Source organism: Podarcis melisellensis, assembly GCF_964234715.1.
Source record: "Podarcis melisellensis genome assembly, chromosome: 6".
NCBI lineage: Eukaryota > Metazoa > Chordata > Lepidosauria > Squamata > Lacertidae > Podarcis > Podarcis melisellensis.
This window is the reverse complement of record NC_138538.1, coordinates 49312209-49337606: the sequence shown is the minus strand read 5'-3', so window position 1 is coordinate 49337606 and position 25398 is coordinate 49312209. Positions and strand designations below refer to the sequence as shown.

Below are 25398 nucleotides of genomic sequence, written 5' to 3'. Positions count from 1 at the left end.
AGTTAGCAAATACATACACAGACCCTGACATATGCTACCAGTGAAGACAGTGAATCCTGTTTCCCCAGTGATATGTAGGAAAATAAGTCAGAAAATTGAAAAGAGAATCTGTGCCATCTGTATTCTACCACTATGGGGCACTACAGATCCTTGAATGTAGTCTTAGGCTCTCAGCCTTATCCACTCTCATTTAATCTCTCCACTGGTGCTAAAAATTAATGAATCTGTTGTAGGACAGCTGTAATGTGTGGGACAGAGATGGAAGCTGTTCCAAGGTGGATTTATAAGACATCATAAAAGGCAGGAGTGGGGCGGGGGGAGGTGAGGTGGCAGAAACAAAGGCGCTAATAAAGATGCAGCTTCAGAGCCGTCTGTAGCTCCTTGGGCCAATTGATCTCTTTAGATAAAGTGGAGAACGATTGCTCACTTCAAAGGGAAGGACGGGAAGAGATAAACAGGGGCCTGCAGGGACGGTTTAGGTAGGACATGAAATGCTACCACCTGCTGCTTTGGCACACATTTTTGCCAGCGCCCCCTCCCAACCTTAGCAGCTCTCTTGCAGCAACAGACACATGGAGGTGGCAGCTCTAACACACTCTGGGCACTTGAAATTTGAAGCAGATAAGTGGCCAGGACCTCATCTGCTCTTCTGTTTCCAGCACAGCAGCCTAGAGGCCTGGCATCAGGCTCCTGTTTTGCACTGAAAAGCCTCCCCATGTTGCTGGACCTCTGCCACTCAAATGCTCTCCTAAGATATCTTTTGCACTACCAATTCACAGCTGTTTTTGTAGCCTCATGGGGTGTCTCAGAGATGGGGGCAGGGAGTAAGTTATAGGACAATGCTTCCTTTGCCCCCATGTAGAAGGTGCAGCCCTCCTCAAGGATCCCCAAGTCCATTTTGGAGGCAGATTTGCTCTTCCCACTGTTTCTTTGCTTTCAAGTGACAGGATGCATTTCAGTTGCTGTTATTGCAGCACTGTGAACATCTTTGCAAGACAATCCCATTGTGGGAGGTGAACTGTACAGTTGGTTCCCAGCAGTATCTTGGCTAATGAAAAGCTGAGGATGCAGGAGCCAGTACCTGTCACCCCCAGGCTAATAAAGCCTGAGAGGGAAAAGGTAACTTCTATCAGGATCCCAGGCTCTGGGGAATAGGCAGCTTGAAAAAAGCCCCATGTTTGCTAATGAAAGGCTACTGTCTGTGCTCTTATTGAAAGACAGAGCTGTCCAGCTTACATTCAAATTTAAAAGTAATTTATATACTATAAATATATTTATAACTAAATATTGAACATAACTATTTTAGCAATTTATTAGATTTCAGATGATAATTCTAAGATGCCTATTTAAGGATGTAAGCTTCAGTTTAAAATTATTTTAATATATTAATGAAATGTTGAAATATTTAGGATGTGGTTAATGTTATGATTTCTACTGATACCATATAATAGCATCAATTTTTAAAAAAAAGAAAAGTAAAGAAAAAAGAACACAGAGAAGCAGCAGCACAGCAACATCACAGGAGGAGAGTTTAAACTCTTGTTTAGAATGACTACATTACCTATAGCCATCTACAAAGCTGGCATTGATGTAATCTGAGCCCTCGACGCCTCGGATTGGCTGCAGGCAAACCCGTGTCAGCTCATAGGGCATAATATTCACCAGGCGGTTTTTGAATTTGTTGCAGGGGAGGTTGGCACTGATGAATCGTGAGGTATGTGCTTTAGAGTTGGCGAGGAGCTGTTAGGGGAGAAGTACAGATTAGAGGGGGACAGGGGCACACAGAAGTTGTAACTACTCTGGGAGGAGCAGCTCCCATATGATGTACACACATTTATTCACTCTGCCACATAGAATAATGACTGAGGTAACAAAAGATGCAGGAAGCTGGGCTAAAGCAGCCCCTCTGCCCAGATGAAATATAGGGGGCATTCCAGCAGCCTTGAAAAGGAAGAAAATTCCTGCCTACCCTGGCAAAGGTCCTGAGGAGCCAAGACCCTGGGAGGATGTCTTTTCAGCCAGAGCAGGGTCATTTTGCCCATGATGCAGAGACAAGCTCAGCAAGGATCTATAGCCAGTCACAACTCCATGATGAGCGTACCCTGTTCTTCAAGTTAACACTAAACATCTTACATGTACACCTAAAAACATAGGCCCGTGTGTGTGTGTCTTAGATAGGCACTCTATCTATAGTATTCTTCCCCTGGGAGCTCTTGTTATTTGCTTTTACTCATTAGCACCTTACTAACACTCATTCTAACATCATTCCTGACCTGCTTAGAAGCATGTACCTTGCTCTTCTGAGCAACCCTTGCCTTCTGTCTCATGCTGGGGACTTCTGGCCCATGGCTGAAATATCCTATACTTAGAGGGAGCCTCAGCACAGGACATTGCAGAGAATACCAAAATTTGTGAGATTGGTATTTTAAGACGTTTGTTAGCACTCATCAGGACCCAAACCTCTGACGAAGAAGGGGAGTGGGACTCTCTGGTGGTTTTTAACACAACTGGGTTAAACTCCACAGCTCCCTATCTTCAGAGGCTGCTTCTTAGAAAACATCCAGCTCAAGGGGACTTTAATATTGGGACATCCCCTCCTCTAGGACCTTGCTTGTGTGTGTGTGTGTGTGTGTGTGTGTGTGTGTGTGTGTGAGAGAGAGAGAGAGAGAGAGAGAGAGAGAGAGAGAGAGAGAGAGTGTTGAAACTCAGGTTGAGCCCAGCAGTGTCTCCCATTCATTAGACCTACTCAGATGGAGAAAGCAAGCCCCATGTATACTTCTTAGCAGCTCTAAGAAGAGCTGCGGCCAACAGGACCTCTATAAATACCACCCATTCCCAGCTGCTCAGTGCTAATTCCACAGCTCCAGGAGATAAGCCCTTGTTTAGCCTAGTAGCTTCATCTCCTTGCAGGACAGCTTCCTTGCTTGGCAGGAAAAGGACCATTTTTTACATTCTCTACCAGAAAGAGTTAGGGGACCCTTTATGGATGTTCTGCCCAGTTTCTTTCTAATTGTATGAGGACTTAGGAATCTGTTTTGCTCCATGTAGCTGACTTTCCACTCCTTTCCCCCTTAATTCTTACTGCAGCTCTACCCATCCACTTCTTTCACTCCGTGGCTCCTGCTCTGATGTATGGCATGGCACATACAACCAAGTTGCTTTCAGAAACAGGGCTGCAATCTGAGCTGCTGACATCTGTTGAGGTCTACTACTGACTGCCAGAGGCCTGTTGTTCCTCCTCATTATCACTGCCTACTTGCCTCCACTTTCCAGGCAATAAGCATCAGCAGTAAGAAGCAGACGCTGCCACCTGCTTCCATGTCTGCCTTTCCCTCTGGTTGGCAATGGGAGCAGGCTAGGCCTAGTTCCCACTACCACTGAGTGACAGCTGTTCACTCTCCTCACCAGTATCAATTCAACCAGTCTCCTCTATCATCTCTCTTGGGAGTGGTGGCGGCCGCAAAGAAAGAGCAGCATCCACTGCCACCTGCTTGCCCCTTGGCTCTTCTGGAGTGAGTAAGCAAGCGGCAGTAACTCCTCCTCTTCTCATTGCGAGGCTGTTACCACTCTGCTCACTCACCCGCAGAGGACAGCAAGCCAGTGGTGGGCAAAGCAAGCCATCTAGCAAGTAGTGACAGCAGCTGCTCTTGCTTGCTGCCATTACCTCTCTCATGTTCATTGAGCAGTGATGTCAGAATCCAGGAGCAGCAGCATGGCACCCCCCACTTGTTCACTTCTCCTTTGGGGAAGTATTGGGGATTGGGAATAGGTGCAGGTGGAGGTGAGAGCCTTGTCCAATCCCCACCCCCAAAAAACCTCCAGTGTGAGCAGTGTTCAGAGCAAAGAGGCAAGGCTGTTTTGCTTTGTGCCGTTTCCACAGCAAGTCAATATTTTGACTCCATGGCTGCTGTTTTGCAAGAGGCTATTCCCAGGGTAGAGCGGGGCTTCCGCAGTCTGTTTCACACTCTACATGCTTCACTGCTTCCCCACAGGAACTATTCCCCCCCCCCCAGCCTTTGCTGTACAAATGCACATCATTGGAGAATGTGGGCATTAGCAAAAATTGCAGCCTGTATCAAGGCTGTAAGAAAAAATTGGTGTGAAGCCGACACAAGTGTGGGTGTTGGTGCTGGCAAGCAAAGACAATTGTGACAACCAGGGGACTTTACTTCCTTAAATTGCACCAGGCAATATGCCAGCTAAGCCTGACGGTGGCCCTCCCTCTCTCCTCCTCCATACTAGGGAGAAGTACAAGTGGAGCAAGGCAGGGGGCACTGGAGCTGTTGACATCTCAAGTATTTAAACTAGAAGCATTTCCAGCGAAGTTGTTCATAGTGACATCAATTACCACTAATGCCCAATCTGCATCTGATTTTGGATGCAGCGCCAGCCACTCTGCAAAGCAATGTTGCTGAGAACTTCATATCAATCTGCTTTTTTATATCCTTGCCAGAAGCTGCCGTTCTAGGAGGGAAATGTCGAGGACACTCACTCTGCAATGCAAATATATTTTAATCACTTCCTACCTGGTTTAGAAATTTACAAAAGAATCATTATCCCTAGAAAATCTCCCTTCAACCCAAGAATCGACTCTTCATAGTTGCTCACAGATCTGTGGGGGATGACAGGCAGGGGTGCCAGTTCCAGCTGAGCAGCCCCTTGATCACTCTGTGTGTTGACATGTGGAAAAATTGCAAATGCTCTTCTGCTCACCTTAAACTCCAGTTCCATTGCTGTGACACTCTCACCCGGAGGTACCTGACTCAGCTTCTGGATGTGAGCAAAGAGGTTGCGTGCAGGCACCTCAGTGTTTCCACAGGTGGCTGCTTCAAGCAAGGCCTCGTGGATGAAGATATACTGATCCTCAGTCTGCACCATATAGTTTCTTTGTGAGCGCATGCATGTCACATGCCCATAGATGTCCACTGTCTTCTCATGCTTCATCCTCTCAAGCATGGCATCGATTACAATGAAGCAGCCTGTCCTGCCCACACCGGCGCTGTAAAAGCATGGCACAAAACATGAAATAGTACTTCCTTTAGAGTCAGTTCTAAGCCTTCACCAAGCCCTGCTCCAACCCACTGCTAATCCTCAAGTTCACACTTTCTCCGAAGAACCCTCAGAGAGGAAGGTTGACACACCTGAATAGAGCAAATGGAATGAGGATTCTGCACTATGGTCTCTCTGCCCCCACCCTGTACACACTTTCTGAGTAATGTTCCTTCTTACAAAACCAGCAAACCCAAATCTTCCTTGGTGGAGGCTTTTTGAAGTGTGTAACTTGGTCCTGCTCCCAGTGCACAAACCAGCACAACCAAAAACATGCCAACAAACAACAAATGTGATGTCTGGCAGCTAAGAATTCTACAGCAGGACATCTCCTTGCCGCTGCTCATGTCAAATTCCTAACAGGGTTTTAATAGGGAGAGAGCGTGTGTTAATTATACACCACTCCCATCTGAACCAGAGCATGAAGGGAGAGCATTAAATACCGTTTCTAAGGAGTTCGTGAGAGCTGCAGTGATGAAGTGGTTTGTTCAGTAATAGTTCCCACTCAGCTACAAGAGATAAATCACTGGCCAGATAAGATGCTGATTCCTAGTGAACTAATGTTTGTGGCTGAAGCAGTCATTTCTTTCCATCCTGAAGTGCAGCAAGAGATTATATGAGTGCACATGCAGATGGTGTGTCATGCTCTGTAAATAGATGGCATATGTATGTTTGTGCAGAATGGTGTCCCATATGTTTTCATGTTCTGAATGCACATACTTGTTAGCAGAATATGAATGTTTGAGCTGTAAGTTTAGATTAGGCATAACAGTTTCCTGAAATGTGTATGCATGGTGCTGGGATATTTCATCTTGCTGTGTGGTTCAGTTACATATTCTACCTTGAAGGTTCATTTTAATATGTTATAGCTAGCCTAAGCCTTCAGGTACAGGGGGGAAATAGAAGCAAGTCAATAACAGAGTAATAATTGCACATTTTATGGATGCTAAAGTATGCTTGCATTTTATGTGAGATGGATTTGTGGGTTTCTGTCATCAATATTATTGCCATTGGTTGTTGTGAGGATAAAATGGAGAGAGGAAAAACCATGTACCCCACCTTGAGATCCTTGGAGGAAAAAGTAGGATAGAAATGCAATAAAATAAATATAAAATAAATATGCAGAATTCCCCTCTGAAATGTTGCTTCTCATACTGTTTTAATTTTTAAAATATTGTTGTTGCTTCTCAGGTAAAAATGGTGAATTAAGTGTTGTGATGATGGGCACTGACTTCAAAGTGCTGCTTATGCTAGCAGAGGGCTATAATGCTGATTTCACTGCTCTTGCAGCAGCAGCAGCGGCGCCAGGCTGACTGTAAATCCCAACAGGTGCACCCCTGCCAAAATACAGCGACTGGCAGGCCCTTCCCATTCCTTTATACTGCTAGTCCTTACCTGCAATGTACAACCACTGGCCCAGCATCAGGGGGGTTGCAGGCTTTCACTCTTCTCAGGAAGGCTAAGATTGGGGTAGGGTACTCCGGCACCCCATGGTCAGGCCAAGCCATAAACTGGAACTGCCGCAGCTCCCGCTTTTCACTGGACCCATTCTATGGAAGAAGCCAAAATATGCCAGCTAGTGGTGGTACAGTGGACAGTGGGCTTTTTCTCTGGTTTAGAAATCCCATGCCTTCAGACACATCAGGGCTCAGGATAACTGTACACCAGGGATGGGAAACCCTTTGTTTCAGCCCAAGGGCTGCACTGCCTCATGGCCACAGCCCTATGGTGGGTGGGCCAAAACAGAGGGATAGATGACAAAAGCTCTCTTCAATTGGTAAAATTTAATGCCTTCCAACTTGTGGAAGAGGACTGTGTGAAGTAAGCAGCCTTTTGTGACTGTAGCTGCTCCCTGCGCATACAGCCACATTCTGAACATCTAGAGAGGACTATACTCTCAAGTGTCCATACACACAGCAAATACATACTACTATCCTACATGGCACACACAGACGTTAATACTCACCTCCTCCCACCCTACAAGTAATTAGGCTTGGGGGGGAAAGCCTAATTCCCAGAGGGGAAAGAGGCAACCTTTATGGTGATTGCAGATTGGGAGGGGACAGTTAATTCTTCCCTCCCCAGCTGCAATCTCAACAAATATTGCTCTTGGAAACAGCCTCTCGTTTGAGCCAATAGAAGGCTGCTTTCTGTGGGGAGGGGGCAACTTTGGGTGGTGGGGCCTCAATACCTGGGAAAGGGAGGGTTAATTATTTCCTCTCTAACTCTGCACACTCATACCCCCCCCCCCACACACATTAAGGCTTCAAAACAGACTATTGTCTGCTCAGATGAAAGGCTGTTTCAAGCCCAATTGCTGCTGGGTGTGTGTGTGACACTGAAGAGGGGAGGCTGTGGGTTAGATTTGGAGGCTTCAGGGCTGCACGTGGCACCTGACTGGTGGTTCCTCATTCATTCCATACACTTCCTTTCACAATATGTTCACAATCTGTTCTGTTCTATTTTTGTTTCATGCTGAATTTTTGGCTGCCCACTGTGATTTGTTTTTTGCTGTATTTTATCAGCTGCTTTGAGAGCCATGGCTAATAGCTGTATAGATAGACGGAATTCCTCAGGCCATTGTAACCTTCAGGTTAGTTCACCAGCACAATGAGAACACATGGTTTGGCCTTCACTGAAAGGCCAAGATGCACAAAGAATAAGGTCCTTGGCAGAATAAGGCAAGACTGGGCTGGGAGTGAAATGTGTGTAGATGGCTCTTCCACTTCAGCCTGTATTTGATGATGGGTTCTCTCACTTCAAGCATCTGTGAAAGAGTCAGTATAAGTCCTTGCACTTTCATGTAACTCTCTGGGAAAGATACTTCCTGGGCGCTCTTGCAAGACCTTGGCTGCCCACACTTTCCTTCCTCCTTTACCTTGTAGAGGGCGAATGTCCGAACTGTGTACGTGGCAAGTTCAACTGTGTCCAGCAATGTCACCTGGATCAGTCCATAGGTCTCTGTACCACGGCCTGGCCAGTACTGGTCACACTTCACCTGCAATGAGAAAAAGGAATAATGGGTCAGTGTTTGGGGGTGAAGTTATCAATAGGCTCCACATATGCCCCTAAGATACCTCAGAGCCTGGTTTTCTCGCCTTACTCAAATTGCCCCTGCTAGGAGCCAGTGGCTGGTGTGGACCCACTCTGAGTAGTGTAGAAATGCAAAACACCTTTACTGCATTTGGCTGAGGTTTACAAAGCAAGTAGGTATTTTTGTTTGACCCTCTACTTTGTTCTGCAAAAGGCCAGTAATACTGGATGGTCTGGTAGGAAACAAGGAAAGACAAGATGCTTGGTGCTCAAAGGTAGGAATAAGGAACAAGAATGTTAATGGGCAAGGGGAGTGCAACAGAGAGAAATGGTCTATTCAAAAGCAATTTCTTCCCCTGTAATTTTCTGTCCTTTCCCTGCTCTTTGAGAAGATTGGTGTCTGTAGACAAATGTACTGATCTTTCCTCCCCCTCAGTGGTGAATGTGGGAAGCCTGGCCACAGTCTATCATCCTCTGCTTGGGAATCTGCCAGGGTTCCTGCCATGACGGTCACTGGCAATGTCCTCTCCAGCAGACAGCAGGAGGGGAGAAGATCCTCTAAGTGGGGACAGAGTAAGGACAACTGAGACAGCCAGTTTGAACCAAAAAAAAGTCTAGCAAGAGAAAAGAGTCAAACGGAGCCACGGAATGGACATTTTGGGGCTTCTCCAGGCCCCGAAGAAATGCCTGTGTATGCCTGCTAGAAGGAGCCCCTCTAAAGGATAGCTGAAAATGCTGCTCTCTGCTGAAGTAGGATTGGCCTGCTTTGCTGGGAAGGTGCCAAATATGTGAGAGATGCATCAAGCTATAAACTATATTTTCATCTAGTTCTTTCTCTTTGTCAAAGCCCAAGACCTGGAAGTGTACTTCCTGTCTATAACTGCGCTGCGGGCAGTCCACACAGCAAGGATGAATTTTCCCACTCCCATTTGACTAAGATGCATTAGTGGGAAGCACTAACATATTTTCCTGCATGTAAATTGCTCTCTGCATAGACTTGCTCCTCTATTCCATGGTGGAGAGAGGTGACAGGGAAGATGTCTTGTTCCTTTGCCCAAATCTTCCATATTTTAAAAACTAAATTCAATGTGTGTCTGCTGCTATTCCTCTCCACCTCCTGCTTCACCTATCCACCCAACCGTCCCTTGCACTCTGCTTCCTATTCTGCCTCTCCCTATTTTTCCTTCCCAACTAAAGCCTGGCTACAACAGAACCTCTACAAGGGAGAATGAATGAGGATCATCTGGACCTGTCAAGTAATGGTAACCTCAATTATTAGCTGTGTGTGTTTCTAGGGAATGGAGGACATGGAACAACACCCTAATTAGAAATCATTGGTGTTCCGCCTGTTAATTGAGGATATTTTAATGGGTGGGCTTAGTAAACATTCCTAGATAAGAGATTTAAGTGCACCCTAGAACTGCTGGGGTACAACTTCTTCCACTTCAGAATCACTGCTTAAGGTCAGAAGCAACTTCCTGGGCAGTTGGGGAAGTCTGTAGAGGAGCTACAGGTAGCTGGGATCCTGGTTCTCCTGAGGTCACAGAAGTATGTGCTCAAGAAGGAAGGTCTGTTGTCTGGCTTACTGGTAAGCTGCCTCACCCAAGTGACAGCTAATATAGCAAATGGCAGCACAGGCCTGGCTGTGTCCAACTGCTTCTTCAGCAAATGTCACCCTTTTCCTGCCCAACTCGGGAGACTACAGTGTTTATGTTCAAACAGAAAACAAACTTTCAAGTACTCTATCCTAGGGTTTAATAGCAAAGCCCAAACTGGTAATTGAAAATTATTTATTCATGACCAGATAAGAGTCACTCACATTTTCTGCCAAATTTACCCATAATGTTTATGCCCCATTTTCAAGCTCTGTAAATTTTATGCTGAAGCTGATGCACGATGGCACTAAACCAGATAAGAGAGTCTTTCTTCTGGCATCACTCGCTTCTCATTAATGTCACGAACACGCTTACAACCTGGAAATTCATTTACTGCTGGCAGTGCCCAGTGGCTCCCTCAGTTGCTGGGAAATTAAGGAGACCCCCTTAATACAAGTGCTACAAAGGAAGAACAGCTGGTTTAGAATATATCTTTACCAGGCAGGCCACATCCCAAGACCCACTGTCTGCAAAATGGGATGAGAGGTCTCTAATATACCTGGGCTTCAGGGCACTTTCTATTGAGCAGTGCAGAAACTGGGAGAGTGCAAGGGAAGTTTCCTATGGAAAAGGTAGTCTGTGCCAATTCCCCAGAACACATAGGGCCTGGAGACTCACATATTGCTGATTCTGCTGCCAATTGCAAAAGCTTTGGAGGCAGTGAATGAATATGCTTTTATGTAGTATGCAAACATGAAAGGTGAGGATGATATGTACCACTAAGCTGCCAGGCCCTGCAGGTCATAACAAGGCACCAAATAGATACCCCCCCCCCCGTATTGCTTGCCCTTCAGAAGATGTGGAAACCTTTTGAAGCATTGAGCTCCCCAAATCCACGAGGTCAAAGTCCAGAGCGACAATACCCACACACAGCATTGCTGCTGGGCCTGAGAAAGTGCTACCTGCTAGCACTCATCTGAAACCGCTCTCTAAGGTCCTAGGCTGGGAGACAGCATGGAGATAAGAAAAGGGGCAAGCTTGAATAAGCACTGAAAAAGACAGATGTTAAAAGTGAACCCTTTCACTTGGAGAATCCCCAAGAGCTAGGTTAGCGTTTAGATCACACATAGGCAAACTTGGCCCTCCAGTTGTTTTGGGACTACAACTCCCATCATCCCTGGCTAACAGGACCAGTGGTCAGGGATGATGGGAGTTGTAGTCCCAAAACATTTGGAGGGCCAAGTTTGCCTATGCCTGGTTTAGGTCAATCTTTTACTCCCACCCATCAGGTACCTGTTTGTCTGATTCCACCCTGAAGCTACTATGACTATTTAATTGATGGTTCCCTTGATGTGGGTGCATCATATCTGTGACTGGTAGTAAGGCAGGCTTCTAAAGAGTAGTGGTATGAACTCAGTTCAATGCAGAGGAACAAGTGTGTCAGTGAATCTTCCCTACCCACCATACTTGGCTGGATGGTATGCTAACTCACTGAAGTATGTCACCTTGAGGGTACTACTGCATCCTCCATGTCATAGGAAGTAATTAGGAGGGGGAGGAGGGGAAGTGTGCTACTAGGAGATAATGTGCATCTCAACAAGCAGCAAGGCAGGAGAGAGACAAGTGCCCAAAGGGCCTTACAGAACATGTTATCTTGGAAAAACACACTCTGTGGAGCATCTTCTGATAGCTGGACAGCCCCAAAACAAAGCAAACTGGACTTTGGATATTCATTTATTCTGACACACAAAAAAGGGTCATTTCATGTTTACCTTAAATGCAAGCACTATTCTAAAACTGAAAAGCCTGTATTGGAGTTCCATGGCCCAGTCAATAACCATAGACAAATAATGTGTCTGCTGCTTAAATGCAAGCACATGGAGGCATGTCTACTTGGCAAACTGTTTGTGCAAACTAACTCTCAACCTATTCTCACAATTTTAGCTCTCTCAAGACAAACGTGAAGGAGAAGAATTGCATTGGAGTGGTGGTGGGGAACTGCTTCATGCACGAAGTTGCTTGGCACACAAAGTTGCTGCCACTTTGGTATGTTTGCAGCAGTCATTACCTGCTCCAGAAAACTAGGTTAGCTTTAAGTTCACAAACACTTTCAGAACCAACCTATTCCCTACCTCTGCTTTTTTCTAGAATGAACACAGTGCAACAACCCCCTGTCCTCTTTTTCCCTATTGTATCCGTTTTATGTATATGGCAGTATTTGGTGTGACTGCGTATCACTCTGGTTGCCCTCCCCACAAAAAAGGGGCATTATAGGACAGCAGCTGGTACAGAAAAGGACAAGAAAATACAACAGGTCAATAATCCTTGTGGAAAACGGTTTTGAGGGTTATTTAGCTTTGGGGGGAAAACATTACTGAGGAGGGGCTGGTTAGAGATCAAGAATGGTATAGGAAGAATGACAAGGGGAAATTGTCATAAACCTTGAGGCTATTCATTGAAATTAAAACGAATGTTTTTTTAGTTAAACAAACTTCGCTACAGAATGCATGATTAACTTCGCTGCAGAATGCTGTTATGCAGCTAGAACAAATTGTTTTCAAATCAGGCTAGATAAAATATGGGAAGGAAACATAAATGGCCACTACGTCAGATGGTGGGAGAATAGCAACAGAGAACATATTCTCATTCTCATTCCTAATTTGTAAAAATGTCTATTATATTTGGGGGTGGGGGCAGTGTCAGGAAGTCAACTATATGGACCACTGGTCTGATCCAGCCTAGCATTTCTTATTAGGCACTGGCAAAGACTTAGCAACAGCTGTGCAAATCCACGATGAAGGAGGCTACTTTCACACTGCTGACTGAATGCTTAAGGGGGCAGGGGGAGATACACTTAACAGGTACCCCCCCACACACCATCCATCAATACCGACAAGAATCTGGGGTTGATTCCTTTTTGCCTAGGATGGAGCATAGGCTGGTCCCTATTGCACTCTCTGTAACTCAGTTCTGTTGTCCTCTTATCACACAAAGCACCGGTGTTCTGCTTTCAGCAATAAAACTCAGCAAAGCAAGGAAGGATACATGCCTGCGTTTGTCTTTTCTCCCTCCACATACATCACCCCCCTTCATTCAGCTACTTCCCTCTCTCTGCAAATTCCCCATTTCCAATCTCCCGACTCAAGTCTATTTGACTAAAGAGACGAGTAAACCACAGTCCAAGTGCACATCTCCCTGCCCTGTGGTTGGCATGGAAACATAAAATATTCTGTGAGCATAAATGTTCACTACAAAAGATGGTACTTTCTGGGGAACCCTCCGCCCAAGGTTCTCCACACTGAAATCCATGTCTCTGAGGATATCTTTAAATACATGCATCTTAAGCTCAGTGACACCCAGGCAACTGGGAAGGGCACAGCTATATGGGGGTGAAAGAACCCTTCAGAAATCCCTGTGCACATTCAAAGAGTAAACATGGGGATAGGGATTGAAATCAGATCTCACTATTTGTTGTGTCTGACCTCCATGTGTTGGAGGACACATCTGCACAATAGCCTATGCATGAAGAGCCTCCCCTGCCCCCTTTGCCAGCACATATCATACTAAAAAGCAACTCTCCATTTATGTGGTAGCTACATTCTGGGCCCCTGCATGCATACATAAAATTGTGTAAAATGGGGAGCAACTTGGAGAATCCTAGTGGCTTGCATGGAGACTCACCCTAGACCCACCAAAGAGGGTTTCCTTGCGAGCTGGAGGGGCAGTGGGGCTTTACTGAGTTGCTCAACCTCCCTGCCAAACAGCTGACGTGGGGTGGCACAATCACTGTTGCTGCTTCCCCATGCATCAGCTGAGCAAGCCCTGGTGCCCCTCCAGCTCACATTGAGGTCCTCTTTGGGCTCTGGGGAAGGTCTCCTCATGAGCCAGGAGGACTGTCAAGGGAGCTCCATATTTCCAGGTTCATTTTCTGGGTTCCCAGCACTGCTTGTACGTGTTGGTCGTGTGCAATACATCAAACATAAATGAAGAGTTGTTGCTTGTATAGAAACTTGTCCTCTAATGAATGGAAGTTGGGTCCAGCAAGGTGATGGGGACTTGCCACAACGGTTCCGATTCCTTCCTCCCACTTTGAATGCCTTTGAACATCTGCATTATGCCTTTGAGCATAAGGCTGGAGAGGAGCTCCACAGCCCTGCCTCCCAAGCCAATGTTTCACACAGGAAGCCATGCTGAGTTTTTATTCTTTGTATGTAGCTCTATGGGATAAGATTCCCACCATGATTCACTGATGAAGCAAAAACTCCATCAGACTGTGAAACAGCCATAGAAAATACCATTCCCCCATGTCACATCGCTCATTTAGGCCGTTGGAATCTGATATAAAAACTATTCAGTTATGGATTTCTAGAACTGGTCAAGGTGGGGAGGCTATGCTTGATGATCAGGCTGGCATTAAAATCCTAGTACCATATTTGTCTATAATGTTATATTCTATTTTCCTCAGAGGCCTGCACTTAGGACCCCTTGCCCCATGTCACAGTACCATATAAGGCTGCTACTAATCTCAGCTGCACTGCACGCACAGAATCAACATGCACCACATTTCTCTGACTTATCTCTGCCCAGAAGAGAAGATTGCACTTGTCCATACCCGAGACTTCTCCTCCAACCGGGTCATCATGACGATAGTTGCTGTGCGCTGTTCCCATACCATCCTCCAGAAGTCACTGAGTGTCTCTGGCAAAGGCCCTTGTGTTGCAATGTAGGCATTCTGCTTCCGGTAGCCATCAATGTAATTAGCATTGATGTAGTCACTTCCAGGAACACCTGCATGACAAAGGAAGAGGATGCACCATCAGGGGGTTGAGAAGACAAGGTGGTAGCCAGAATCCTGGACCATGCTGGTAGTGGAAACAGACTGTACTACAGGGAATAGTTGTTAAGAGATGTGAAAGTGGTTGGGGAGAGGCTTCCTATGATGTACTCTGGGGGTGGGGGACCTCTGGACTGGGGGCCAAACACAGCCCCCCATACCTCTCCATCTGGTCAAGTACACCCTCCCCAGGCATGCCCCTCACTGACCCTGCATCACACTCTCTTTGAGTGTTTTTGCCTGGCTGGAATGTGTCATGGAACTCTGATAATGCCTTACACATGCCTGGGTGGAGGATAAAAAGGGATGTGTGTAACTAGCCAGCTGTACAAAAGGTAAAACATTAGCATTTGCTGCTCTGCCATTTTTGCTTCAGCTGCCACCCAGTACTGGCATGTGTTCCCTGAAAGGTTGTCCAGGGGAGAATACAACCTGTAGTCTGCAAATGTTCTCGACCCCTGGAGCACAGTTTACTTCTGCCCAATTTTCAGTGATAAAATGGGTTTTCCAATTCTGAAACTGGACAAAACCCTGCAAACCTGTTTACCAGAGCTGAACAGGAAGGAGTAAACCATACAAAGGGGGAGGGGGAAGCAGAGATAACTCTTTCAACCTTTCAAGAAAGCTTGCAGCATTTTACATTTTTTAGTTTAGAGAAAAGGAGAGTAAGAGGTGACATGATAGAACTTTATAAAAGTATGCATGATATGGAGGAAGGGGATAGAGAAGATTTTCTTCTTGTCTCATAACACCAGAAGCTGCAGACATCCAATGAAGCTGAATGTTGGAAGATTCAGGACACATGAAAGAAAGAAAGAACTTGTTCACAAAGCACACAGTTAAACTATGGAAAGCTCTCCCCTAGGAGGTAGCGATGGCCACCAACCTGAATGGTTTTAAAAGATTAGACAAATTCATGGAGGAGAGGGCTATCAATGGCTACTACCAGCAATGGCTATGCTCTGTCTCCACAGTTGGAAGCAGTAATGCTTCTGAATATCAGTTGCTGGAAACCACAGGAAGGGAAAGGGCTCTTGTGCTTGAATCCTGCCTGTGGACTTCCCGTTGGTCACTGTGAAACAGGATGCTGAACTAGATGGGGCATTGGCTAGATCCAGCAGGCTTTTGTTATGTTCTCTGAAGAAGCTGTTGTCTGTCTTCAACCTTTATTAAGTAGCAGATTTGGAGGAGTACCAAGACCCAAGTGTACCCCCTTCCAACCATCAATGCCTACAAAAGCTGCCCAGATGTGACTCTAGATTATGACTGCTGACAGAGACAGGCTGCTTGAGTTCTGTTTCCTTAAAAGTTTTTAGAATGGTAATGTGTTTAAAGGCTGATTTGCATGGGTTCTCAGAATGTGATTCAGTGAAAAAAACCCAGTAAGGAAACCATGAACTCTTTGGGTCACTGAGTCCACTAGAATGATACCCTCTAAGTTATTCTGCCAGCTGGAACATGGTACAGTTACTTGACATCACATGAAACGGGGATTTGAACCTCAGGTCTGATGCACTGAGAATTTTGTTAGCATGAGGTGCTGCTAACAACACTTACCATCAATGGAGGTCAGAATGACACGTGAATGGTCATAGGCAATCACGTTTGCATAGCGGTTCTTTGGTTTGTTCACTTCCAGGTTGGAGTTCTCCCAGGTGAACTGCTGCCCGGGATCAATCGACTGCAACAAAGAAGAGGAGAAAAGGAGTGCTAAAACACAAGTTCTTTCTGTCTCTCTCAATTCATGGCACGATTACAAGCTTTCACACTTCTGTGTGCATGTATACCTTTCAACTCTGAAATAAACACCAGCCACCCTAGAATGTGAAACAGTATGGAAAGAAAGTTTCACATACAAGATATTGTGAATCAGCTTTCAGATTGATTTGCCATCGGCACATTCAGTCTGGGCAGACAAAAAAAGGGGGGGGAGCCTTGCCTATCTTGAAAGTCAACCCCAAAAATTGAACTGGCCCTTTACAATCAATGCAGCAATTAAATACTTTTTGCACTGTGTGAATTCTCTAAAAGTCAAAAACAGTGATTCATCTTGAGTTGGTGAAAGTTGTCTCATGAGTAAATCCTCTGATGTGCAACATCTCTGCAAATCTGTGCCCAGTGAAAAAATAAACTCCCAACTGTCTTAGAGGCATTATTGGGCAAAATACTGAAACATCTTTAAAAATAAGCTAGAGGACAGAAGCAAACATGTATAGTAGATATATTCTCTCTTAGGCATGAACAGTGTTGTTTGCATCTAGGATGAGTCTGTGCATCTAGGATGAGTCTGTGTTGCTCCAGATGGCAGGATTGGAACCATTGTATGAAAATTGCAAGGGAGCATTTTTTGACCAAATATTAGGAGACACTTGCTAATGGTAAGAACTGTTTTGACAGTGAACAGAGAGCCTTGGAAGGTGATGGGCTCTCCTTTGCTGGAGGTATTTCAGTAGGTCTGTCAGAAGTGCTGTAGTTTAATCATGCATTATAAATTGTGCATTCAGCAGGCTAGATGAGATGATCTCAAAGATCTCTTCCAACTCTATGATTCTAATGCAAGTCTCTCTTTCTCCTCTGCACACCAGTGAGGCATGATATGTAGGGAGGAAATGGTGTGTATATAATCAACCTTTTCCTTGCAACCTCTCCAGCTGCTTTCCCACCACTTGATGTGGCAAATAATCATCTGGGAATAAAGCATCTCGGAACGTGCTCTGTGGGTGGATTAAGAGTTAATCATTTATTCCAATTGTTGTTTCAATCCTGCAAATTCCTTTCAACAGTACTCTGCAGCAAAGATACAACCACCCTGGTACCTAGACCCTTTTGCAGATCACCATATAAATTTGGCCTTTAAACCAGACCCAAATCCCTGAACGCTTAAATCCTCTCCCCACTTCATGCCACAGTGATATCTACTGTGTCAGGCTAACCAGAGCTACTAGTAAAAAGGGAGGTTTTTTTTACAGTAAGTCAAATGTGCAACTGCCAGAAAACTAAAGAACAATGAAAGGAAGGAAAAACACCATTCAACCCTACGTCGTCCTACAGAAGTACAGGACTGCAGAGTAAATGTTCCTTTCCTGCCTTCTACGGGAAACAGGTTGTGGAGAAGCACTCAGGTGGAATTTAAATAGGAACTTTAGCAGTTGGTTCCTCTTACGTGGGCTCAGCCAGAGAAATCTCTCTCAGCTGGATCATACTCTATAATTCTATGTACAAGTTCCTTCATTTTTGAGTGGCTGAGAACTCACACCTGCATCTTCAACATGGGTTCATGGAGCAAATGCTGGAGAAGCTGTGCCCATCCAAGCATATGTATCCAATGCACTGGTCTGCTTTGATCAATGTTTTTGCCACAATTCTCAGTGTAGTTGGCAGGACTAGGTCGGCAACTACTGCCTGCTCTCCTGCAAAACTTAAAACACCCGATTGTGATATCCAGTTAACACTTGGCATGCGATCTGTTTCATGCCTGACATGGCAATTTAGGTAACAGTCCTACATGATGCAGACTGCAATGGACAGAGAGCTGCTTTTTCAGTTTCCCACGGGCACAGCATGGCAGACAAAACTGTCTGGGCAAAACCAGAGCAAGCACCTTATAGAATAGTAGAATGCACATGAGCAACAAAGTCGAAGCAGCTCAGTATAGGTAGTGTTGGCACTTCTCCTAGTCTGACTCCTCCCAACCACTGCTGGGAAGTTTACTTGTCTAAGGGCTTTTCTCCCACTGCATTACAGGGGCAACAGGCTGAGGCAGTCATAAACAAAAACGCACACGGGCTGGTTCACTTGGAGGAATGACAGGTTTAAGTCCAAGAAATTGCACAGGCCTTTCAGGAAAACAGCATCCCATGTTAGGTTCAGTGGCAATGGGTATTCCTTTCAAAGAAGAGCAATGCAGCACACAAAAGAGATTTCCACTGTCTCAGCAGGGAGGATATGACATCACAGCACTGCTAATAGGTGGTTTGGGAAATGCAGGATGTAAATAGACGTTTCCAACAGGAACCCTATAATCTTCTATTATCAGAGTAATAAGCAGGCAGTGCAGTGCAAAGTGGCAGGAGTAGACACAGCCCAGCTCTCTGCAGCTCAAGGCTAGGGCTCAAGTCACACTAAGCACATGTCACACATAACAGAAACAAGCCAGGTTTCTGGTCCATAGCTACCTGGACCTGACCATTTGGCACCCAGATGTCTTTTGTTTTCCCCCAGCAGAGAGGAATTCCATTTGTGTTTTTTGTAAACTATCCTCTCTTTGCAATAAATCAATGGTAGGGAAGCATTTGTTTCTTGGCAGGATTTTTTTACAGCTCAAGACAAGCATAGCAAATATAGCCCATCCCAAGCCTAATATTATATTTCAGGCCACATTTCAATAAATATGGTAATACCCTCAGCAAACAAGTAGGAAGATGTCTACTCTCTCTCTCTCTCTCTCTCTCTCTCTCTCTCTCTCTCTCTCTCTCTCTCTCTCTCACACACACACACACACACACACACACACACCACCATTGCACTGGTAAGATACAAAGTGATGAATGGGCAGTAGTGCACTTTCACAGGTGCATTTGGTGAGGACACAAGAGAGGGCCTTCTCGGTGGTTGTTCCAAGATTGTGGAAATCTCTTCCACAGTAGGTTAGGCTGCCCCCCACCCAGCTTTCCTTTAGCTGGCAGGCAAATACTTTTTTGTCTAGACAGGCCTTTGGTCATTTACTGGCTGCAGTGGCAGTGTATTCTGAAGGTGGGCATTCCACACATTTTTCTTTTTGTGTGTGCTTTTAAATTGTTTTGGTGCTCTTTTGGTTTTAAATTGTTTTGGTGCTCTTTTTAATATACTTATTTTTTTTAAAAAAATATTATATTGCTTGTGTGTCTTTAAGCCACATTTGTTTTAATTCATTCTGTGAGCCATATGTGGTCCTATACTGGGATATAAAGTGGGCCACATCACTTTAGACTGTGTAGAACCTCTGTGCAGAAAAGCCTCCTTCAGAACCCTCCAGGAGGCCTTGCCCTAAGGGTAGAGACTGAAGCACAAAACACACCTCCGCTCAGTCAGAGTCACACTGAGATGGCTGCAATGACATGGAAGATAAAGGCGAGGATGGCATAGCTTCACCCAATCCCCCAGAGTGTAGCATCAGCAGTAGCACTACAGCATTTGTCCTGCTCTGCAATGCGGAGGTGAAAAATCTCCCATGTTCTATCACCAACGACCCCATAAGAGGGCAAACAGGTGAGAAAAGTAGCATCCACCTGGCAGCGAAGAAGTGCTAATTAAATATGCCTGCAAATGAGTGACTTGTTTAGAAGTGAAATGATTTAATTTAAACTCTGCTGATGAATTAATGTGCACCTGTTTCCCCCTTAATGGCGGGCAAATGAGTAAATAAGGCAGGGAAAGAGAGGTGCCCCAAATGCAGCTGAAACCCATCAAGCAGTTTTTTCAGATGGGCCACACCAAGTAAAGGGCTCATCCCATTGTTACCTAACTCCTCTCATCTGTCCACGGGCAAAACAGCTTTGCAGTACTGGGATGTGCACATTCACTCTTGAAATTTGGGCCCAACAAGAACCTCATATTACCCAATCTAAGACAGCAACAGCAGCGTGTATGTATGGGGTGGGATTTTTCAGGCAGGGAGGGGGACAGACACCAATTTGAATAAAGAGTTGTCAACTTTTTTCCTGGAAGATGTCCTGTATGGCCAGCAGAAATTCAGCAGGTGAAGCTTTTCTTGGCAGGTCCAACGACTAAAAGGATAATATTCCTTTTGTTAAAGGTGCAGGAGCACAGCTAGAGAAGAAGTTGGCAATGTCTCTACTTTTTTAGCAGGCTGGGATGATGCAAACCTTGCTAGCTACGTGGTTTGGTTCCAGCATGTTTGCTGTGCCCATCAAGAGGTTATGATTCCTAAACCCTGAACTCCAGGCAGTGCTCTAGCATAACCATAGCAAGCTAGTGCATTAGTGCACTACCAGTGTATTAATGATGGCAGCACCCATGTTAACACAGCCATTGACCAATAAAAAAAAACTTCTTAAATGGGAAAAGAATGGCTTCTGAATCAATCACTGGCAATGTGTCAAATTGCAGAGTCACGTCTGTCACTGAAAACCTCCAACTTCTAGGACATATTGCAGCACAGTATGCAGATACGGCCATGGGAACTTGCATGTAGTTTTGATGGACCCAATGAATGCCTGGAAGGAAAGCAACTGGGGATAACTGAGGAGCTCACCCTCCAGAAATCCCTCACTGCCACAGGAGCTTGATGGCAGTGACTGAGTATGCAGTTATGTACCTCCTGCTCCAATGATCTCTTCCCTTACTTGCACCCTGCTTGCTACAGGAGACGAGAGAAGGGTGAGAAAATTAATTAGCAGGGCAGGAGATGTTGCTACTGCACACTTGCTGTCATACTTGCTTTGAGCTCTTAAAGTGACAGGCAGTCTCTTAGCAAACCCCAGTGGGGTCTTTGTTCTGTGCTCAGATGGCCAAGGAGGATTTTGGAAGTGGGAGGCATGGCAGGATACTTGGAGAGGGGAAAGGCGATACAGTGAGGAACAAGCCACACTGCTCTTTTCTAGCTGTAACCATCACCATACAACTAAATATCTGCACCTTGCTAGAGTGTCTGATAGGTTCTAATGCTACGGCAGATGGTTGGAAAGGAAGAGTTGGAAAAGATGCAGCTCAGATGCTTGGAAGCATTTGCTAGTCTTTCATTATCATTTCAAGGGGCAACAATGAACATATTGCCTTAGCAGGTGGTTGCTAAGCAGAATCTGCAGGGCTTCTTCAGTAACTGACTTCTTTGTGGCTTCCCAAATAAGGAAGGGTGCATGGCAGTCTGGGAGTCGTAAATCTATCCAGCAGGATAGAATTAGGGGAAGGAAATGCTGAATGCCAAAAATGCTGGGTGATATTTCTGGTTCTGCAATGGAGATGTTAGGACAATTATTAGTTGAAGCAAGAGACAAAATCTACAACCATTAGGAGTCTCTAAGGTGTATAAGGAAATGATTCAGAGTGAAACAGGACACCCTCTTTTTACAACAACACATATACAGAGGGACTTGCTCCATGGCCTGTAGTTTTGCCCTCTTTGATCTATTTGGAGCATTGCAGCCACCACCTACTAACTATGCTGACATGATTAAAGTGAGACAGGGATAGGTTAACAGCTCTTCACAACAGTCCAATAATTCAGTGTAGATACTGTTTTTGTAGATGGCAAAAGTTTACCTGGTCTCCATTAACTGATCAGAGAATGAAATGCCTGGAAATGTTGGGAGTAGGCCAACCATCCATGTTGGGACTAGGCCAACTAGTCTTCTCATCTCATTGACAGATATAAGGAAAAGAGCTCTAGCTAATTCACTTACTGCACAACACACAGCATCTGCTTCCTATTTGCATGCGACTGTGTGTGGGGAGGAGAAGGAGGAAGCACTCCAGCTCGCTAGTCAGTGACAGAAGGAATCTCACTTGCTCACTCACTGAGCCGAGGAGGAAGACTGGCCCCACCTCAAAATTGCCTAATATTTATCCACAGTCTGGCAGACCACCTGCTTTGAGTATCTTGTGGGCACAGCCTGTCTGCAGTACAGGCAACAGTCCAACAGGAGGAGCTCAAATACAAGCATTGCTCTAGCACAGCAAGTGTAGATAAATAATTAACATGCTAGCGTGATTGTGCTTATTTAATTCTATTAATCCCTGGCTGTAAATTCTCTCCAAGGTTCAGTGTGCTGTAGGAGCTAAAGATGCTCTCTCTGTGGTTTGACATCCAGACCTATCAAGAGCAAAAATGAGCTAGCCACTTCCACTCCTTACGGTCTGTGCAAGTCACATGGAGAATGACACACTGACTTGAGATCCACAAGGGCTCATAACCAGCACTGGCAGCACCAGGCAGCTGTTTTGCTAGGCAAATCCTTTTTCCGCTCCCAATTTTAGCACAGCTACACCCTCTGCAGGCTGCTGGCACAGTGCTTGACCACACTTTCTCTACTACTACCCCTGAGGTCCTGAAGTTGAGGCTAGGAACTGTAGTGTTTCTTATTTGGCCTATGAGCTAGGTTTTGCCCTGAGCAGGTACTCCTAACGCTGTTCCATCCCTGTGGCTGAAGTATTAAGTATGCAGACCTCTGCATTACCTATGGCTTTGAGCATGTCCTTTATGCAGCGGTTTTGCGGCTAGGTTTGTGTGAGAAACGTAACATGCCATTCTACCCAAATTAATGAGCACACAAATAGCCTCAAGGGCTGATCCAAACTGCTTCCCCTTTCCTTCTTGCTGCTTCAGCCAGCTGCAAACCCAGTTCAATTAGTTGCGTTCTTGAACCACAGGGCTCACAGGAACTCACAGGATTAGGCTGAGTTGTCTGGGAGAGGAAAAACTGTGATCTGTGTTGTGATGCAGAATGCCTTCTCAATGTCTCAGTATACCCCCCACATCTCAGCACTATATTGCTCTTCCACTATTCAGCTTAGATACACAAGACTGCTCCTGAATCATCTACCTACTATTCTAGATTTCTTCTTCCACACCACACTGCCATGGCCCTAACAGAGTGCCTGTGGTATCAAATTGCTTGCTAGGCCTGAAAGTTCAAATTTTCTCCAGTAGTGACAAGGACAAAAAACAATAAACGGTTATTTCTTTATTTTCCAACTTTCTGAGTGAGTATTGCTTCAGTACGACTTCTCTCTGCGCTAGTGGGAAAATCCTCTCCTGTTACTCAGCCTGCCCTGGACTTAACAAAGATGAATGGTTCAGACAGGGGTACAAGGCAGCAGAATCCCTAAGAAAAATCCATATACCAAAATTAGTTCCTTCCTTAATAGCTACTTAATCATGGTAAATGCAGCTGATGTTTACTTTAAACTGGAATTTGAGAGAGAGGGATTGGAAGGTTGCAAGTCAGAATTGTATCTAATGACCACTTTTAAGAGATAGTGTGTTCTTTAAAGTGTGATTGAAGCCCCCTATAAGAGTGAGAACACTCAGCACCCCCCACCAGCCCTGATACTATTGTAGCTAATGCTGTCCATGGTCCTCTTTTGTACCACACTCCAGAAAAAAAATGGATCTTGTCACAATGATCTATGAAAACAAGAGCCCAATTATAAATGGGCTTGCATGTGGGATTTTGGGTCCTGGCAGGCTAACAGCCTCATAAGCACTCACCCAGCTGGGAGTTCCTGGAAAACATACCGTATTTTTCGCCCTATAGGACACACCGGCCCATAGGATGCACCTAGATTTTTTGGGGGGGAAATAAAGGGGGAAAATTATTTTTTCCCCCACCCAGGCACAGGGCTGGGGCGGGGGAAGCCCGAGCTTCCCTTGACCGCAGCCCCCAGAACGGGAGCCAGAGCGATGCCAAAGCTGAGCGCAGCTTTGGCATCGCTCTGGGAGCTTGCGCAACCTTCGGAAGCCGGCCTCCGGGGTGTTGCGCGGAGCTGCGCCAATCCCGGGAGCGCAGGCAGCTCTGCGCGACCCTCCGAAGGCCGGCGCGGCTTGGCACCGGGCTCCGGATGGATGCACAGAGCTGCGTGGACCACGGGAGGGCAGGCAGCTCTGCACGACCCTCCGGAGCCCGGAGCGGAGCCTCTCGCTCTTCAGGCTTCAGCGAAAGCCTGTATTCGCCCCATAGGACGCACCCACATTTCCCCTTCATTTTTGGAGGGGAAAAAGTGTGTCCTATAGGGCGAAAAATACGGTACTCCTTTTTTGTCCTTCCCTGCTAAATGCTGTGGATCAGCAGTGTGTGGTTAACAGTCTTTCCAAACCTTGCTAGGCTTTGGTGCCTCTTTCACATGCTAGCCTTTAGCCAGCCAGTGCTTCTCCCTGGCCTCTATAATCTTGCCTTCTGGGCAATGCTTGTATCACATCCCCTGAATCAAGGGAGATATGCTGCTGCAAGGGGAGGTCAGGGGCAAAAGAAGATAACAATTCAAGCAGGACCAATAATGCATGAAAAGGACACTTCCTCAATTTATCCTCCCCCTCTACACATATGAGAAGAGTTTTATTTATGATTTAAGCCCCTCACAGCTGAAGTGGGCCCTACAGGGCATGCTGCAAGCACAGGAAAACATTTATCCTGCTACTGTGACTCTAATAGCTACAAGGGAACTTTTTCCAACATAGCAATTTTTCAAATTAATCATCTGCCTAGTAAATGGTTCAGCGTGGAAAGGAGTTTGCCTGCAAAAGCCACCATAATTCCTGGCCTCTCAATACCACTATTTTGGCCTCCATCACAGCATAAACAGCACTCCGAGGCTACTGAAACTGTAACCTTTTCCAATATAATTAATAACTAACAGAAAGTGTGCAAAACATAATGTGAGAATCTATATTTCTCTATATACTGGAAGCAAAACAGGTCTACACTTGACTGTTCACACATTACATTTTACACTTCTTTTCCAGCATATAGGGCAGTTATGGGCAGAATTCTTTTGTAAGTTCTGCAATCTTAGGTTGGGCTGAGGAGCTGCAGACAAAACTATTGTCCAGGTCAAAAGCAACCATTCCAGTGCTATCGAGACATTCTAAATCACATTCTAAATCACATTCTAAACTCTCATTAACTCTCTGGCTGGGGCTCATGGGAGTTGCAGTCCAGAAATCTGGAGGGCACCAGGTTGTCGACCCCTGAGTCTGGAAGAATACAGATCCAAGATTAAACACCCAAGCAGGCTCACCTCATATTCCTGGGAAAACTTCAGCCCATCATTGGCCTTCAGTCGGTCGATGTTGTCTGCGAGGTCCGTCACTGGAATGGGAGGATGATCACGCATGCCTACCAGATCAAACATAAGGAGGGGAGGTAGCAGGGTAAGAAGTTATTGCACAAC

At 45.6% G+C, this 25398-nt stretch overlaps 1 protein-coding gene and 1 long non-coding RNA gene across 16 annotated transcripts in view; one reads left to right on the top strand and one right to left on the bottom strand.

The window, feature by feature from the left end:
• LOC309372551 overlaps positions 1 to 12719 on the top strand; it is a 32327-nt gene extending 19608 nt beyond the window's left edge. For 3 of the 4 annotated variants that reach the window (XR_014169548.1, XR_014169550.1, XR_014169551.1), the window contains exons 4-5: positions 9280 to 9344; positions 11826 to 12719. This is a non-coding gene — a long non-coding RNA (uncharacterized lncRNA). The remainder of the gene's footprint in view (positions 1 to 9279; positions 9345 to 11825) is intronic. The other variant, XR_014169549.1, reaches the window with a different exon arrangement.
• The window catches only part of PTPRF (protein tyrosine phosphatase receptor type F), a 462180-nt gene that overhangs the window by 5639 nt on the left and 431143 nt on the right, over positions 1 to 25398 (bottom strand). For all 12 annotated transcript variants that reach the window (XM_081916183.1, XM_081916179.1, XM_081916185.1 and 9 more), the window contains 7 exons: positions 25246 to 25343; positions 16069 to 16192; positions 14290 to 14465; positions 7928 to 8047; positions 6445 to 6599; positions 4714 to 4999; positions 1562 to 1740 (listed from right to left, as the gene is read on the bottom strand). In XM_081916183.1, coding sequence (XP_081772309.1) covers positions 1562 to 1740; positions 4714 to 4999; positions 6445 to 6599; positions 7928 to 8047; positions 14290 to 14465; positions 16069 to 16192; positions 25246 to 25343 — 1138 coding nt within the window. The remainder of the gene's footprint in view (positions 1 to 1561; positions 1741 to 4713; positions 5000 to 6444; positions 6600 to 7927; positions 8048 to 14289; positions 14466 to 16068; positions 16193 to 25245; positions 25344 to 25398) is intronic.